Genomic DNA, 15,630 nt, shown 5'->3' with positions numbered 1-15,630 from the left:
AAATAAATCAGATATTCAATTTGCATGGATCTCTTGATTTTATTCAGGGTACACTTAGTTCAGTAAAAAAAAATTAAATGTCAGTATTATTTGAAAACTTGTCTTTTGAAGAGAACATTTAAGTTTTGTTCAGTTTTACACCAACAATCGTTAGAGCCCGTTTGCTTTTTTTTCCCCTCTGCAGATAATTACGACCCAGACTATGAATTCCTTCAGCAAGATCTTTCTCGTGCAGACCAGGTGTTGGGCCAGGGGACGGGTGTTCTGAGTCCTCTCCCAGAATCCCTGGGAGAATCTGGTTCTCCGTTTCAAGGACAGACCTTTCAACTGCCTCCTGGCCAACCCATGCACCCTGAACTTGCCCCCTCCTCAGCAATAGAGATGCCTCCTGCACTACCGGAGAAAAAACGAAGGAGTGCAGTCTCTCAGGTCTGTGATGGTCCCCCCGGAAACCGTGTCTGCTATGAACGGCATCCCTCACAGTACGACAATATATCAGAGGATGACCTACAGTCGCTTGCCCCTTCTGCTACCCCATTTGCTGCTGTCCCACCTTTCCAGCCAGGGAACGTCTCCCAGGTGGAGTTCCTTGGTGACTTTGCTGCTGTGGAGTGTGATGGCATTCCAGAAAGCCCCCCTCCTCTTCCAGAAAAGAAGAACAAACACAGTAAGTACCACTGTCCCATGCTTTTGAAATAATTTCGGTGATAAGTCACGATCCATTTTCATACAGCTTGCTATCATAACTATATACATGACTGTCAGCACATACACAGTAGTTGGTGGAAAGCAGTCTGTAGGTAGGTTCTCATGCTTCTCTCTTGTCAGTCAATGTTCAGCTTACATAGAATGCAATTGACATAACACTGTATGCCAAGAATTGCAAGGAAGTGTGTAACTGCTGCTTTAGCCATGCCTGTAGTGGGAGCAGGGCTTATGGGTTTATGGGAAGCCATGGATCCTCATTCAGTGTCAAACTCCTGGAATATGGTTAATTAGTGAATAAGGGAGAAGTTCCAAGGCACTCAATGCACTATAACGAATTCAAAGCAATAAAATGGTTCTATTACCTACAGTGTCTCTTTAAGGTTTGCTGGGCGGAAATTGTGAGAGAGTTTGTATCCTAAAATGGTAATTTACTCTGCTTGTGACGAGGGATTTTCAGCATTTCATTATGAAATAAAATTTCTCGGACATTCAGAAAGTGTTTTTTTTTTTTTTTTTCCTCTCTGGAATGAAGACTAACAGTATTAGTCTTAGAGGCTGTCTGTAAATCCGGGAAGAGGTGGCATACCTTGGCTTAGCTATATTTGTGTAATCACTATATAAGGAATAAAAAGGTCCCTGCATAGAAACAAGCTGAAATTAGGTTTAGAGGAAAACATGCCTTTTCACCCTTAGAGAATCTTCTTGACACTGTGACATCTGCCTATGTGATAGACGTTGTTTAATCTTGTGCAAAGCATGGTGGCCAGTTTACAATGTCACTGCGGTGTAGCTGTAAAAGTAACAATTTTTGTTGTTGTTGCTTGTCACAATAATAGGCTTGGAATTTTGCCAGGTTGTGTGCGTGCCCGTGTTTTGATTGTGTAACAGGCAAGCGCCGCTGTGGCAAAACTAAATAATAACAACAAAGTATTTAACCAGGAAAGGAACATTCAGATTGCTCTGGTTTCCAAGTATGTCTGCCCTTAAAGATGCAGTAGAATTCTGTATTTATCATTCCACAAGGGGGTAATTACTTGTATAGATGTGTTACAAAATAATACGCAAATAAATTATGTAATCTTTTATTTATAGGATAAAAAAACAACTAAGTGTCTGAAAGGGGCACTCATGACTGCTAGAGCAGTGAGTCTTTTATTGGGTATTTTACTCCAGTAAATGTATCCTATTGTTATCCTTTCCTCTTTCTTGCCCTTCTAAGAGCTTATGGGATATTTCCCCTAATGCCGGTCGCTCTTACCTGTTACATAGTCACGCGGCAGGTTGAGAGAGGTTGTGGTCTTCTGAGTGTGTTGGGGTTCCACTGAATTCTTCTCTCTACAACTATTTCTTAACGTGGTTTAATTCTGCAGCCTGTAGCTATTTATCACCAGACTTTATAGCATCGTCTTACAGTTCACGTTTTAAATGATTTCACTGTTAGCACTGTGACGTAGTGAAAAAGATCAGTGTTGTCAAAAAGGGTCTCTGTTTGCATGATCAACAGAAGGCTCATGTCTCATACCTTCCGTCCAACTGTACCCACCGCCCCGAGTTTTGCTAACATTCTTTTCCAAGCCCAGACCCGTCTCGTATGTAACCGTTTTTTTACCGTTACTGAAATCTTAACTTATGTATATAAACGTTTTTATAAGTTATGTGTATTAAAAAAATATTTCTTCAGTAGAAAGAAAATTGAACAATAATCTAAGATGCAAAAGTGAAAGACTTAAATGGCGTTGGATGCCAATCCTACTTTGCACACAGTTGAACAGGGCAGTCTTTCATGTCTTGCTTTCCCCCCTTTAGTGATGACGTACATGCGCTTTGTGGAAGACTATTCAGAACCTCAGCCATCAGTCTTCTACCAGACCCCACAGAATGAACACATCTACCAGCAGAAAAACAAGCACCTGCGAGAGGTGTATGGCTTCAATGACTCATTTAGTAACGCTGACCCAGGCCACGAACGAGCTCCACCCCCTGCCCTGCCTCCCAAACAGCGACAGCTGGTAAGTGTAATTCATTGTTGTCCTGGTCGTTTTTGTTATTTCTAGTTTCTAAAATGTGTGGATAACTTGGATTGCGCAAACTGCTAACACTCCTGTTTGCGAATATCACACACTTGGACAATGCGTATTGTCCAGTCCAGCCCAGCCTCATGTTTGGATTTCTTTAACCCTTTACTAATACGGCACAATCCCTTTAGTTATTAGGATTTCTCTACTATAATCTCTCTACTATAATTTTTACAATTATCATTTTAGCTCCACTTTCTGGACATGCCTAATCACTGACTATTGTAGTTGTTCTGGTGAGTATAGTCAGTCCCTGCAAGCATTTTCATGCAAACACTGTCTTTTCAGAGAAAAGGCTGTGTTTACATTAAAGCCTAGGCACCCCTCCTGTGGCTGCTTCTCAGATGGCTACTAGAAGTGCTTCCCTGGGCATGGCTTAACTGACGTTCAGCGTCTCCACGCTCTCCATGGAGACGCTGAACTTTCCTCAAAGAAATGCATTAATTCAATGTATCTCTGTGAGGAGATGCTGATTGCCCAGGCTGTCGATGGGCCTCGCCTCCACTCTGCCTTCTTGGTTAACTCATTCCTATGGGAAAGGATTGGATTGGGTGAGATCAGCCAAAGAGGCAAATCTGGGCGGAGCAAGCCGTCTAAATGGTGGTTTTAATCCTTTAGGGTCAGAAATACAAGTTTGTGTTCATGCCCCTATAGTGTTCCTTTAAACTCCGGCATTAACATCAGTACGTTTTAATCTAAGCCTTGACCTTTCTAGTGTTATTTTCAAAGTCCAGAATAGTGAAATCCTTCAGTAATTCCCACACACAGTATAAAGTGCTGAATCTTCCTATTGAACAATCATCTACAATGTCTGGCATTTAAAGCACATAAAAATATTATTTTGTCCACTTCCTAAATCAACCAAAGCTTACAATGCTTTTAAAAGCTATTTGAAAATCTATATCAATGTCTGTGCACATATAAAATATTTAGCAACACTATAACCACAAAGTAGATTTCCAGTGACTCTGATTACTATTGAGATCCTAAATACTATCAAAGTAATATTTGTTCTTTTTTGTGCTTTTAACTGCACAGAATTTGCAATGTGTATATCTTCTGTTTTTAATATCTTTTTTGAGGGAAGGTAGAGAGGAGTTGTTTAAATTGTTTTTTCTTTTAAATCAATAATGAATACAGGGTAGAATACTGCCTTTCTTGAGCAACTCTCCAAAAATAGAAACTCACTCCAAAAATAAAATATTTTGCAATAAATTACATGTAATCCACAGACTTAGTGACTCAGTGGATGATTGAATTCTACTATTGCGTTATCTTAAAACTTGCCTATCATGCAAAAATCTCTGGCTACATAATTCTTCTCTTTTTCAACCGAAAGTTCTTATAATTTGTAAATGGACGTATATATTCAGGTGTGCAGGATTGGACTGTACATATTTACTCATAGGTGTGGGTTCAAGGTATTTTGATGCTTCGATTTCTTTAACCCCTTAAGGACCAAACTTCTGGAATAAAAGGGAATCATGGCATGTCACACATGTCATGTGTCCTTAAGGGGTTAAGGGGACAGTCTAAGCACCAAAACTACTACATCCTCTTGCACTGTGATGGTGCTACTTCTAGGTGAAACCATTTTTATGCAGTTTGGCCAAAACATGGGGTGCTTGATGTCCCTGCTCACCTCATTGTTAATGCTGCAATTTCACTTCACCCATAACAAAATCGGTTTTATCCATATTTGGATGGCATTGACTGGCTGAATGGCATCAGTGCTGTACAATTGTGGACACAATTGTGTTTGCTGATGTTGAGGTGGAATTGCCATCAAAACAAAACGAAGAGCAGTCTCTTTGGAGAACCATAATATCCAGACCTAGAAGTAGCCTAATAGCACCCTAAACACTTCAACAGGATATATGTATGTTATCATGCTTGGGCAGTCACTTTAAATGTATTTATCGTTATATCTGAGCTACTCGGTGTATGTATCATTGTAAGGGTAGTTGTTTTAGTTTATTGATACTGATGCCAAGTTATTTTAATGGATTATTTTTGTATCTTTTAATGCCTTTTTATTGGACTACCAGGATTTTGGGAAGACCAGCTTTTCTGGAGATCCTGCCCTTATCAAGTTTATTTATTTATTTATTTTAATGCACTTGTAATGATCTGTGTTGCAGAGAGTGAAGGTACAGATCAAATGAAGGGGGGTGGGGGAGACACACACAGTTTTCCAATTCCAAATATTTTGTACAAGGATAGAAGAGTGAGAGATAATAAAACAAGATTGAAATGAGTGACACAATGAATACGCCCATGCATACATATATTTAAACCTGTATGTATTTATATACCCAAAGACAGTACATAAAAAGGTTAGAAAGAGAATCGTGCAATAAGAAACCCCTCTATGGATAGTGGTAGGATTTGTACAACATACAAAATTCTATAAACTTGATAAAAATAGAATCTCCACAACGCTTGTTTGAAATTCTGTTATTCCATAAACAAATGTGTGTGCGCTTGTTTGTATTTGCTTATATACAAGCTGTGTTTGTACACGAGCTTCCTGCCTGTACCACCTTGTATTCCTGTTCTTTTTCCTCTTCCACCTCCTCTTTGTGTCTCTAATTCTTTCAGCAGGCTTCCTTTGCTGCCTCTTCCTTCTCCTCTGTCTCGTACTGTGCACAGCCAACCAAAGGGGTCTTCACACCCGAGGACACCAGCCTCCCTCAGGGCATCAGTCTGTCCGTCTCTAACTGCTTTCTGAGCCGGCACGGCTCCTTTCCTGTGCCTTCGGTGAGTTTCCACTCAGCCTCTTGCTTCTGTGGTGGAGTGTAAGGAATGAAGTGTGAGAATACCAGGCTTTAATTCTGCATCTCTATGAACCCGTTTGATATTTGTCCTTATATTGCATGTATCGCCCTCGGCGTTCTTCAGTCTTTTTGGGCTAATAATCTAGCTAAGCTGGGCTGCAGACTTACTAATTAATTTCTCTACATTCCAAATACCCTCCTCATTTTATTTATCTCTGCCTTTTCTTCTATATTTCATACTCCTTGCAGCTGCTCTACCCTCTTCTGCCACCCTTCCCTATTTGCACATACAGCTAGCGGAGGTTGTGCCATTCTTAGATTCAAGCCTGAACCTGCAGAATTAATACATCATGCAAGCAGGGTGATAACAAATATTTATTATATATTTGTATATTAACTGTGTTATGGAAAGTGAGCTTAGAACAAAGTATGGCTTTTAAACTAGGACAAGTTAGGGGTACATTAAATGCTGGAAGTGCAGGTCTAAGGCTATGACCACTGCACTGGAAATTAAACTGACTACATTTCCCAAGAAGCATTGCCTCCCTAAAGTCCACAGCTACTCGTAAGTGCTAAAAAGGATTCCATTGCCCTGTGACTGACTTTAAAATATCTTTATCCTGAAAAAAAAAAGCATTTGATGACATACTCAAAAAGACATATTGCAGAAACCTTTTTTTATTTGCAAAAATAGTAATAAAGAAAACCAAAGATTAGGAGTATGTTAAAAATATAAAATTTAAAGAAATGTGTTCACGGATACTTACCTTGAAAGAATTATTTCTGGAGTCCAAAAAAACCCGCAAAGAGCAATAAAAAAAAAAAAAAAAAACAATCATAGTGTGTATTGCTTAAAATAGTATTACATATATATATATATTGTGTGCAAAATACCAACTAATTATGAAGTGCGTACTAAATACAAAAGTACTATAATTGTTTTATTTTTTTCTATTTATATATATATATATATATATATATTTATTTATTTTAATATGTATTTTTTTTTTTTTCCCCCTTTGATTTTTAGATTCCAGAAGTAATCCTTTTCAGATAAGTGTCCATGAACACATTTCTTACATGGAGGGGAATTTGGTTATTTTTTTTAGATATTTAGCACACACCTAAAACTTTTGGGTTTTTTATTAGTATTTTATTTATTTTATTTCAGTAATATTTTATTGAGGCATATGCAATTTATACATTTTAGGCAATAATAAGTCATTTTTTTATTAGTATGTTTGCAGGTTTTGAGAAGCACAATCTAATGGTTTGGATGCACCTTATCACACACATTTTTTAATTGGAGCGCCTAAATATCATGCCTTATTTACTGAGGATGATAGCACTGCAGGCAGAGCCAAATGATAGATTGTTTGCAGGGAAGAAAATACATGGTGTATTTTGTCCTTGTTGGATTACAACACACAATCTCTGCCAGGTACATTTATTCCGGCCATCAGAAGCTTGTTTTAAAGTTGTAGCCCACCATAAATCAGCAGGAAACAATATATGCCGATAGAGAAAGATGCCAATTTCACCAAATCATTTAAATGCGTGGCCAACAAACTCTCCATAGCCAAATGCATCACTTGCTGATCCAGGCATGTGTGCATCTTAACTTTAATATAAGTAGACTCCCAGTGATTTGGCCCTTTCAGTGCCGGGGAAGGGGTGATGATCAATTATTTCAGTACTGTCCGTCGGGGTATGAAAGCCTGTATGTGCTTTGGTTTATATTTACTTATTTAGAAAATTTGTTAATATTTGCATTTTGGTGAATGGCAACATTTGAATCCTCTTTAAAACATCTCCCATGATTCATCTCGCTTGTTCGGAGTAGCCCCCTCATTTCCTTTATAGCTGATGAGAAAAGCATGGCCTAGGTCTGCAATGACCTCTCACCAGAATACCGTGAAATGTAGCATCCATAGTGATCTAGCAAGATTTATAGGCAATGTCAATATCAAGTATAAACACGTGTAAACTAAATGGGGCATTCAGGTATAGACTGGAGGTGAGAAAAAAATATATTTTAAGTTTGATTTTTAATGTATTAGCTCTACCTGCTTTAGAAATACATGGAATGGATCCATATACACATTATCTATAATGGTGATTATTTCCACATGGTGTTGCCTTGGTAGTTTCCTTTATCTTTTCAAAAATTTCAAGCAGTATGCATCATCCTCTGGCCCTTGAAGAGTTAAGTGAACAATGTGAATGACCTGGTTCCAGCATGGAATCTATCACAGCCCGTTCTCAATTCCAATCCCCTTTCTTGCTCTCGGTATGACCCCTGCTATATTCAGTGCCGTGTAGGAGAGCAGTGCAAAGCATATCTCCCAACGCATCCAAATCTTGCAACTCAGACAGCAACCGTTTCACATCTAAAGGAGCAGAGACTCAACGGTTGAAATGTTACATTTGGCGACCTTAGCACTCACAGGTTTTTGCAAGTTAATTTAAATGTTTTTTTGGCCAAAATAGTCCAATTGGAAAAGTTCTTCAAGTCCTCTCCATTTTCAGTTCAACTATTTTTGACTTAAAATCTGAAATTCACTTTGCGTTCCTGATAGTTAACACTTCATGAACGTCCCTTTAGGGCTTAATTCACTAACTAGTGTAGTGTAGGTAAATCTGACTCTTAAAGGAGATTTAGGCTAAAGTAAAAATCCCAGACTTCACTAAATGTATGCAGTATTTTTTGTCAATACAAATTGCTACTTAGGGAATACAGGCATAACAACTAAGTGACCTACGTCAGTTTTTTTTTTTAAAGTGGTGATAAAGTAACTATTTGTGTTGCATACCATCTCGTATTCCATGATGGTTGCTCCTATACTAGTTTTACAATCCGTTGCAGCATGGGTACACAGGATTGAGTAATGGTAAAATGTTCCTAATTGCCCTGATGACGCACCACCCTTTGATCTGTTAGACTGGCATGTCTCGGGTGGACTGGCCCTCACCTGATCTTCACTGCCTGCATGCTGTAAAAATATCCCAGCAGGACTAAGGGGGTTTTCCTGGGTCAGTTTACACAGCACACATTTATTAAGAGTGCCTTGTGGCCATACTGTGTCTCCTGGAGGGGGAGAGGAATATTCAGACCATATGGTCTGGAGTTTAATACTAGGAGGGGATGGATAGTGTCACATTCCATCAGCCCTGCTGTGTGACTGCATTGCTGGGATTCCAGAGGCCTTCAAGAATCCGAGGAAGGAAGGAGCATGGGAGAGACATGTGAAAGGAAGGAAACAGGAGGGGTGAGATGCTGGGGAGTGGGGAGTAGGAAAAAAGCAGTTATATTGCATACACTTATGGCATTTTATGAGACACAAGCTGGCCAGTGGACATTTTTTTATTTATTTATTTTTTGCTCCCCCTTCTGGACTTTTTGTAGTTGAAGAATTTGGGATAGGACTTCTCCAACTTTTCAGCTACATAGTTGCATTGGCTGAAAAGTGACTTGCGTCCATCAAGTCTATAAAGATAGTTAATTCTGGGTACGTCAGGAATAGACTCTTTTCATTTTCAACACTGCTAGAGCCATGTGGTTCACCTCTCTGGCACTCAAAGGATTAACTCACTTAAAAAAAAAAAATCTACTTTATTTCTTGATATGGCCTGTACAGGAAAGACAAACTGGCCTCCAAATAGTGTGAAGAGCTAGAGGCTCCACAGCCAAGATGTAAGAATGTGTTTTCCTGTTTGTTAGTTGTCATCATTATAGTAATTTTGGTTGTGAAGGAAATGCAATGAGACGCACATAAAATTAAGTTAAAAAAATCTTGTTGGTTGTTAACAAATTTTGTACGTGTTTTCAGGTATGAAACAAGTACAGAGGCAGGAGAAACAACTGACCATGGCTACTAAACTGCTTTCCACTAATTTTACTTTTCTTTTTATCCTCTCTCTCTCTCTCTTTATTTCCTCTTGTTCATGCTTACCCCCAGTACAAATCTGTATTCCGTTCCTACTCCCAAGATTTTGTGCCTCCCAGCCAGGCTCCAGCACTTCCAATGCTTCAGCCCACTGTCTTCTACTCCTCCTGTTATAACCCGATGCTACCAGATACTGTGCCCCCAACTCCCCTCTGCCCCCCATTACCCGCCTCTCAAGGTGGCAGCTCCTGCGGGGCCCCTGCTGCCTGCCTTGCTTTTGAGACGCCTCTGTCCGGCTCTCTCCAGACGACAGCGTTGAGGATGGAAGGGGTCTCGGCTGGATGGGTTAGTGGGGCATTTGTGAATGACCAATCCAGCTTCTCACCATAACTCTTTCACACCTTGCCTATGTTCTCCTGCTCTTGCTGTCATCGCCTCCTGGTTCAACCCTTGTGACTGTGCCTTTGTGTCTGTGTATTTGTTTGCCTACACTAACCATTAACAATCGGTGCATACATAAAACCATAAAGCCACAAACCTCAAAATCCGCCTTACCAAACAAAGTGTGCCAACCAAGATGTCCATCTGGGTTCACTCACCTCTCTTTAAGCATGGGCATTCTATACTGACCTGCTGCTGTTATCCGAACACTGAAATATTTTGCATGTACATTTAGATTGAGTATTGGAGGGGATGGAGACTTAGGCAAGAACTTTTGCTATTCTAGAACAATGGTTATTAAGCTTTTGTAAGGGTTCTAACAAAAGTCATTAAGCTTTTGTAAGGGTTTTTAACAATGGTTATTAAACTTTTGTAAGGGTTTACCAAACTAATGTTATGCACATGAGTTGTTAAAAGGTGATTATAGGAACCGCACTCAATCCTAGCAGCCACCGGTGCTCCGGAGCAGGACCAGCAACCCTAACACGTTAAGGCAACAAAGAAATTCCCCCGGGCCCTCAGAGTGTTAAAGCCGGAAGGCAGTTTCAATGAAACGAAAAGGCAGCAACGTTTCGACCTACTAAGAAAAAGACCTCTTAGTAGGTCGAAACGTTGCTGCCTTTTTGTTTCATTAAAACTGCCTGCGCCTTTAACACTCCTGAGTGCCTGGGGAATTTCTTTGTTGTCCTTTAACATTAGTTTGGTGACCCATTGCAAAAATTAGCTCAGGGGCTCAATTTTCAGTTGTAATATATGCAAAAATTAATGTTTCTGGACAGTTGCTTGATGAATATGATGTCAACCAACTGCTTGGGTCCCACTGAAAATAACATGAGGGCAAAGTTTTGGATCCTGACCTAGAATTTAACAACCCAGGGGTCTACAAAATGGTATAATTTAGAGGATAATCTAAGCCTCACATCATTGTAACATGCAGAAAACATTTTAGATGCAAAGCTTCAAGGAGTAGTTGCACATGTAACAGGTGTCAAGTGGCATTCAACAGCATAGGAAATGCGGGTAATTTTCGGAGAGTGCTTTTGTTCCAGAAGAAAGGAGTTTTTATGCTGAAAAGAATGCAATCTGTTTGAAGATTGGCTTTGAAACTCAGCTGTTCTTACTCGAAGTAATAGCTTACAGGTTTTAAGTGCGTATCTACATTATATGTTTTGTTAAAGAAAATAGTGGACCTATAAATATTTAATTCTAAATAAACTAGACTGCATTTTTTGTATTTTTATTTTTTGACCGGGTTGTATATCACAAATGCCATCATTGCACTAGTCCCTTTTAAAGTGTTGCCTCTAGGTATCCAGAATTACTAACATGGATTTGCACTAATTAGTGAAAGTTAATTTAAAATTTTAAGCCAATTATGAATAATTCTTGAAGTCCGCTATGTTTTCAGTTTATCTTTTTCGGCCTGATTAAAAAAAAAAAAAAAAAATTATTGTTTGTGAACGACCCAGTCTGAATGAACAACATACTTTAAAGGTGGCATAAAATCTTAGAATCTCATTGAAATAGATTATAAGAAAGTAGGGATTACTCTGCCTTATGGACAGTTGATGAGACTGGCGAAATATGGAACTTCTCCTTAAATTCTTGTGTTTTTCAAGCACCTGACTGTAGCAATGGCTGTTGGCAAAAGGTATCTTTTTGTGTGCTACTCCAGATGATCTATAGAAGATTCCACAGTGTTGAAGTCCTGTATTTTGTACTCTTGCGCTTGCGTCAGAGTGCAATAGTAACAATGTGCTCCTGACGGCAAAGCCACAGGAACTGAAAATTGTGGCACTCGCAAAGGGACTGCTTTGGGTAGGTATATCTCACTTTAGCTTCTTCCCCCAGGAAGCCTCAGTGCAAGCAGGCATGTCACCTTGGGGGTGTCTTGGCAAAATATGCAAAGACTCCTTGTAAGTGACAGTGTCAATAGCAGCTGACCAGCCCTTAGTTTCATTCAGAACCAGTAGCTAAGATGTAAAGCAAACTCATCTCAAAGAGCAATTGTGTATTGATTTGGGGAAAAATACAGACTTTACTCAAGTGCATTGGCCTTTTCTGCAATCTTGTACAGTGGTTTCCTTTTTCTCTATGAGTTTTTCGGAAGTAAAACGTTTTTTTGATTGGCAAAGGAGTCAATAAGTGAAACTAGTATTTATTGAATGGACTACTTAGTGGCCTTGTTAACATAACTATGCATTATAGAATGTTTTCAAGCTTGTACCATGGCAACATTAATGGTAACGTTGAGAGCCTCACTGTTACTGCTGGGGGAAATTGCAACCAACCTGTTGATGAGCACATTAACGTCAAGTGCATTTGAAGAGCTATATGTGCCCACGTGACGTGTTCCCTTCCACCCTGTTTTTTTCCACTTTAGAATGAAAATACCGGTGAGGAGATGAGCGAATATGTCAACCTGTATTCCTCTGGGCAAAGCAACGGCGATATCCCGCTGTATGATAGTGTAAGTAGGGGGCGCAGCTGGGTGGGGAAGAGGGGCATGCTGGGAGATTTATAGCAAAACCTCACTCGCTGCATGCTCAGCATTACTAAACTGAACCCATGCCCCTCTGACCTCCCTGCTGCGCCATGCAATGGAGCCGCATGGCATTGAATCTTTCCTTCTGCTCTAACCTCCAGGGTTACAAGTGAAAAAAAGTATTTAGTTTGCTTTTTTTTTCGCTTTACCATCAGCTTTTTTCCCCTTGAGACTATGTAACATTGCTGCATGACAAACCTTGTCATTTTGTATTTAATTCTACTTGTTTGATTCCTGTAAGATTTCTCTCTTCTCTCCAACCATTTTCTGTTTAAAAGATAGGGTTATTTACTAAACTGCATATATTAGGGAATTTAAAATGACTTTTATAAACGTAAGGTCGAAATAGCTGGATGAGAATTTCTTCAACTCAGCTTATTATTTTTTCTTTTAAATCCTGACAGTTCTCACCTTTGTGGATAAACCAGGGAATGTAAAGTTGTGTTTTTGCTTTTCTTAAAATAGGACTTTGCAGGGTATTTAATAACATATTTATTTCCCCATTTGTTGGGGGGGAGGAGGGGGTCAGAGAGGTTTTGCCACGTTTTGTTTCTCCCGGGCCAGTATTTAGAATGAAACACTTGGCGTCCTGATGCATTGCCTCCTATTTGCAAACATGCTGAACTCCACTCACAGCCAAACCAGTTTAGGCCATAACTTAGGTTATAGGGAAGAAGTAGGCAATCTTCGGCTCTCCCATAATGCTAGCAAAGCATCATGAGAGATGTAGTCGACAACATCCAAAGTGCTGACAGTTGCCTACCCCTATTACAGGAATTGATGTAATAGCTGATTGCTAAGAGAGAGGAGATATTTTGTGTGTTTTTTTTCGGTAATTAGCAGCAGGCTTTCGGTACTCCTATGCGTGGACCATTATAGTAATCTTTTATAAACTACCGCGTCCTCTGCATCTTTGAGCATTCTTTTTGACTTTCTGTATTTCAAATATGTCTTTGTTAATACTCGTTATCCACAGTGTCGCTGGTCATGCCTTCAAGCCTTAGATACAGACATTAGGTGGAAGCACAGATTATAGTCTTTAATTTGTTTTTTTGATAAGCAAATTAGGGTGAATAAAATAAAAAAAATAAGCTTTTTGGAAAACATGCAAGTGTAAAATAAAAACAAGGATTTAGTGGTTTGTGAATGCAGGTATATGATGACTAATCCAGGTCATACCTATAGTCAGTATTGCTTGCTGTCACTCAAAACTGTGTAGTTCCTGCGGTTTGTGACTCACCTTTTGATAAAATCTTTTGAGGACCCAATGGGTGGCTCAGGGCAAACGCCATTAGCAAATTTGTTTTTCTATTAATATCTTAGTAGACGAGCTGCAATATGTTTAGTAGGCATTATTAAAAATGAGTCTCATAATGTAAAAAAGGTAAGAAAAAAAAAAAAGACTAATCAAAAGATTGCTTTGACTACAATAGAAATGACAATTCAAAACATCTGGCTTTGCCAATTTCGGAGATAATTTAGCAGCTCTGCTGTTCCAAATTTGGAACTTGACTTTCAATTCTCTTTTAGTAACCACATCTCCAAATTATACACCTTGTGAGTGTGTCCTGTTGCAAGCGTTTCACAGAACCCTGGTATAGTAATGTGATAATACATAGAAGGAACTGAATTTAAAGCATGTGGTTAGACCTCTGTATTTGGTTTTGTTTTGTTTGAAAAAAAGTACAAAAACTGGTATTACTAGGACATCAAATTCTGAATGACAGATTTTGTTGATACATTTTGCATTCACTTGGATCTTTAAAAATGTTTTGCTGAATGTCTACAAACACACCAAACCAAGTCCTGCGCTCAAACTTCCACTACTCTTGAGCGGCAGCAATGACCATAGTACACAGCAGCCCCAGTACATACAGTAAAAACCAAATAAAAAAGTTACATGCGCTCTTCCCAAATCCCTGTGTATATTTAAACAAATTGAGGTTATGCTGTTTGCTGAATGTCTACTCACAGTAAACATATGAACATTTTTTTTCCTCTTACCCATGATCTGAAAATGCCTTTTGGAAAAAAGAAAACTGTGGGAGGAGACCACTTTGTCATTCTTCTGCCTAAAAAGAGAATTTTCTAACCTTAAATATGGCGGAATTTAGATGTTTGTCTTTATAAATATTAGATCAGTGGTTTTTAACTGTAGCTGATTGTGATCTAAACTGTGGAATGATTTCAGTGGCTTATTTTTAAGGTTTTAATATATGTAATCAATTCTGTAAAACATCTTCATTAGACTCTTCCCAGTATCATAGGGGGTCTTCATCACGTTGTGGAACATGCTACTGCAACAGTAAGCAATTTATTTTGGGAAGTTTCTTGGGACCTTATGAATTTATTGTCCCACCACCTGGAGCTTACCCAGTGTATAAGAACCACTGATCTAGATTGGGGGAGGTGGGCTGTTCCGAGCTTCTGTTTTTTTACATCTTAATGTGGCTGTTCCGCGCTTCTGCTTTTTTACATCTAAATGTGGCTGTTCTCTCTTCATTGTCTCATCTAAGCTAAAAACATGGCTTCTACTCGTAATTAATTGTCTTTGCTTTTCAATGTGCTGTAAAATTTTCACTCCCTTACCACTTCTGAAGCGAACACCCATATATGAATGTCCTTTGTTTTCATCAGTGTGTGGTGTTGTGATGTGCTGTTTGCATTTATGAACACACATAGGAGGCATACAGTGTATCTACATTCACTTTATATATTTGTATGACTTGCAAAGGTAGATGCTATAGATTTGTGATGGTTTTCCTTCGGCATTGTTTTTGTTTAGATGGACAAGCCACCGGTGTAAATAATCTATTTATCTATATGCTTGGCAACTATTTAGCTTGGCAAATATACACAAGAAATTCAGTTCCATATCTGAGCTTGACTTTTTCATTTGTTTAGAGCATCCATATTGAATAATGTTTTAATAGACTCTTAAGATGTCTGTAGCAATATTGAATTTGTTGGTGTTTCCATCCTGGTACCTTAGAAATGACATGGCCAAATAAATTGGTTTAAGAGAAAACACTATTCTCGCCATGCTCACCCAATGAGACTTTGACAGTTATTAACTTTCTCTGCACTCAGGAATCACCTTTACCGAATGATGGACAACAGAGTAACTCATCCTCACCACCGTGTATTCCTGGCAAAGATGGTCTTGAAGCCACAGAAAGGTATCTGGCACTAATAAT

At 39.0% G+C, this 15,630-nt stretch overlaps 1 protein-coding gene across 7 annotated transcripts in view; it reads left to right on the top strand.

Moving 5' to 3' along the window:
- RAPGEF1 (Rap guanine nucleotide exchange factor 1) overlaps positions 1–15,630 on the top strand; it is an 89,679-nt gene that overhangs the window by 58,030 nt on the left and 16,019 nt on the right. For 2 of the 7 annotated variants that reach the window (XM_063432472.1, XM_063432471.1), the window contains exons 9-13: positions 185–667; positions 2,515–2,717; positions 5,385–5,543; positions 9,520–9,792; positions 15,524–15,612. In XM_063432472.1, the coding sequence (XP_063288542.1) occupies positions 185–667; positions 2,515–2,717; positions 5,385–5,543; positions 9,520–9,792; positions 15,524–15,612 (1,207 nt within the window). Of the gene's footprint in view, positions 1–184; positions 668–2,514; positions 2,718–5,384; positions 5,544–9,519; positions 9,793–12,271; positions 12,359–15,523; positions 15,613–15,630 lie in introns of all 7 variants that reach the window. The other 5 variants (XM_063432473.1, XM_063432474.1, XM_063432477.1 and 2 more) reach the window with 5 other exon arrangements.

The sequence above is a fragment of the Pelobates fuscus genome, chromosome 9, assembly GCF_036172605.1.
Source record: "Pelobates fuscus isolate aPelFus1 chromosome 9, aPelFus1.pri, whole genome shotgun sequence".
Lineage (NCBI taxonomy): Eukaryota > Metazoa > Chordata > Amphibia > Anura > Pelobatidae > Pelobates > Pelobates fuscus.
This window is presented reverse-complemented; position numbering and strand designations above follow the sequence as displayed.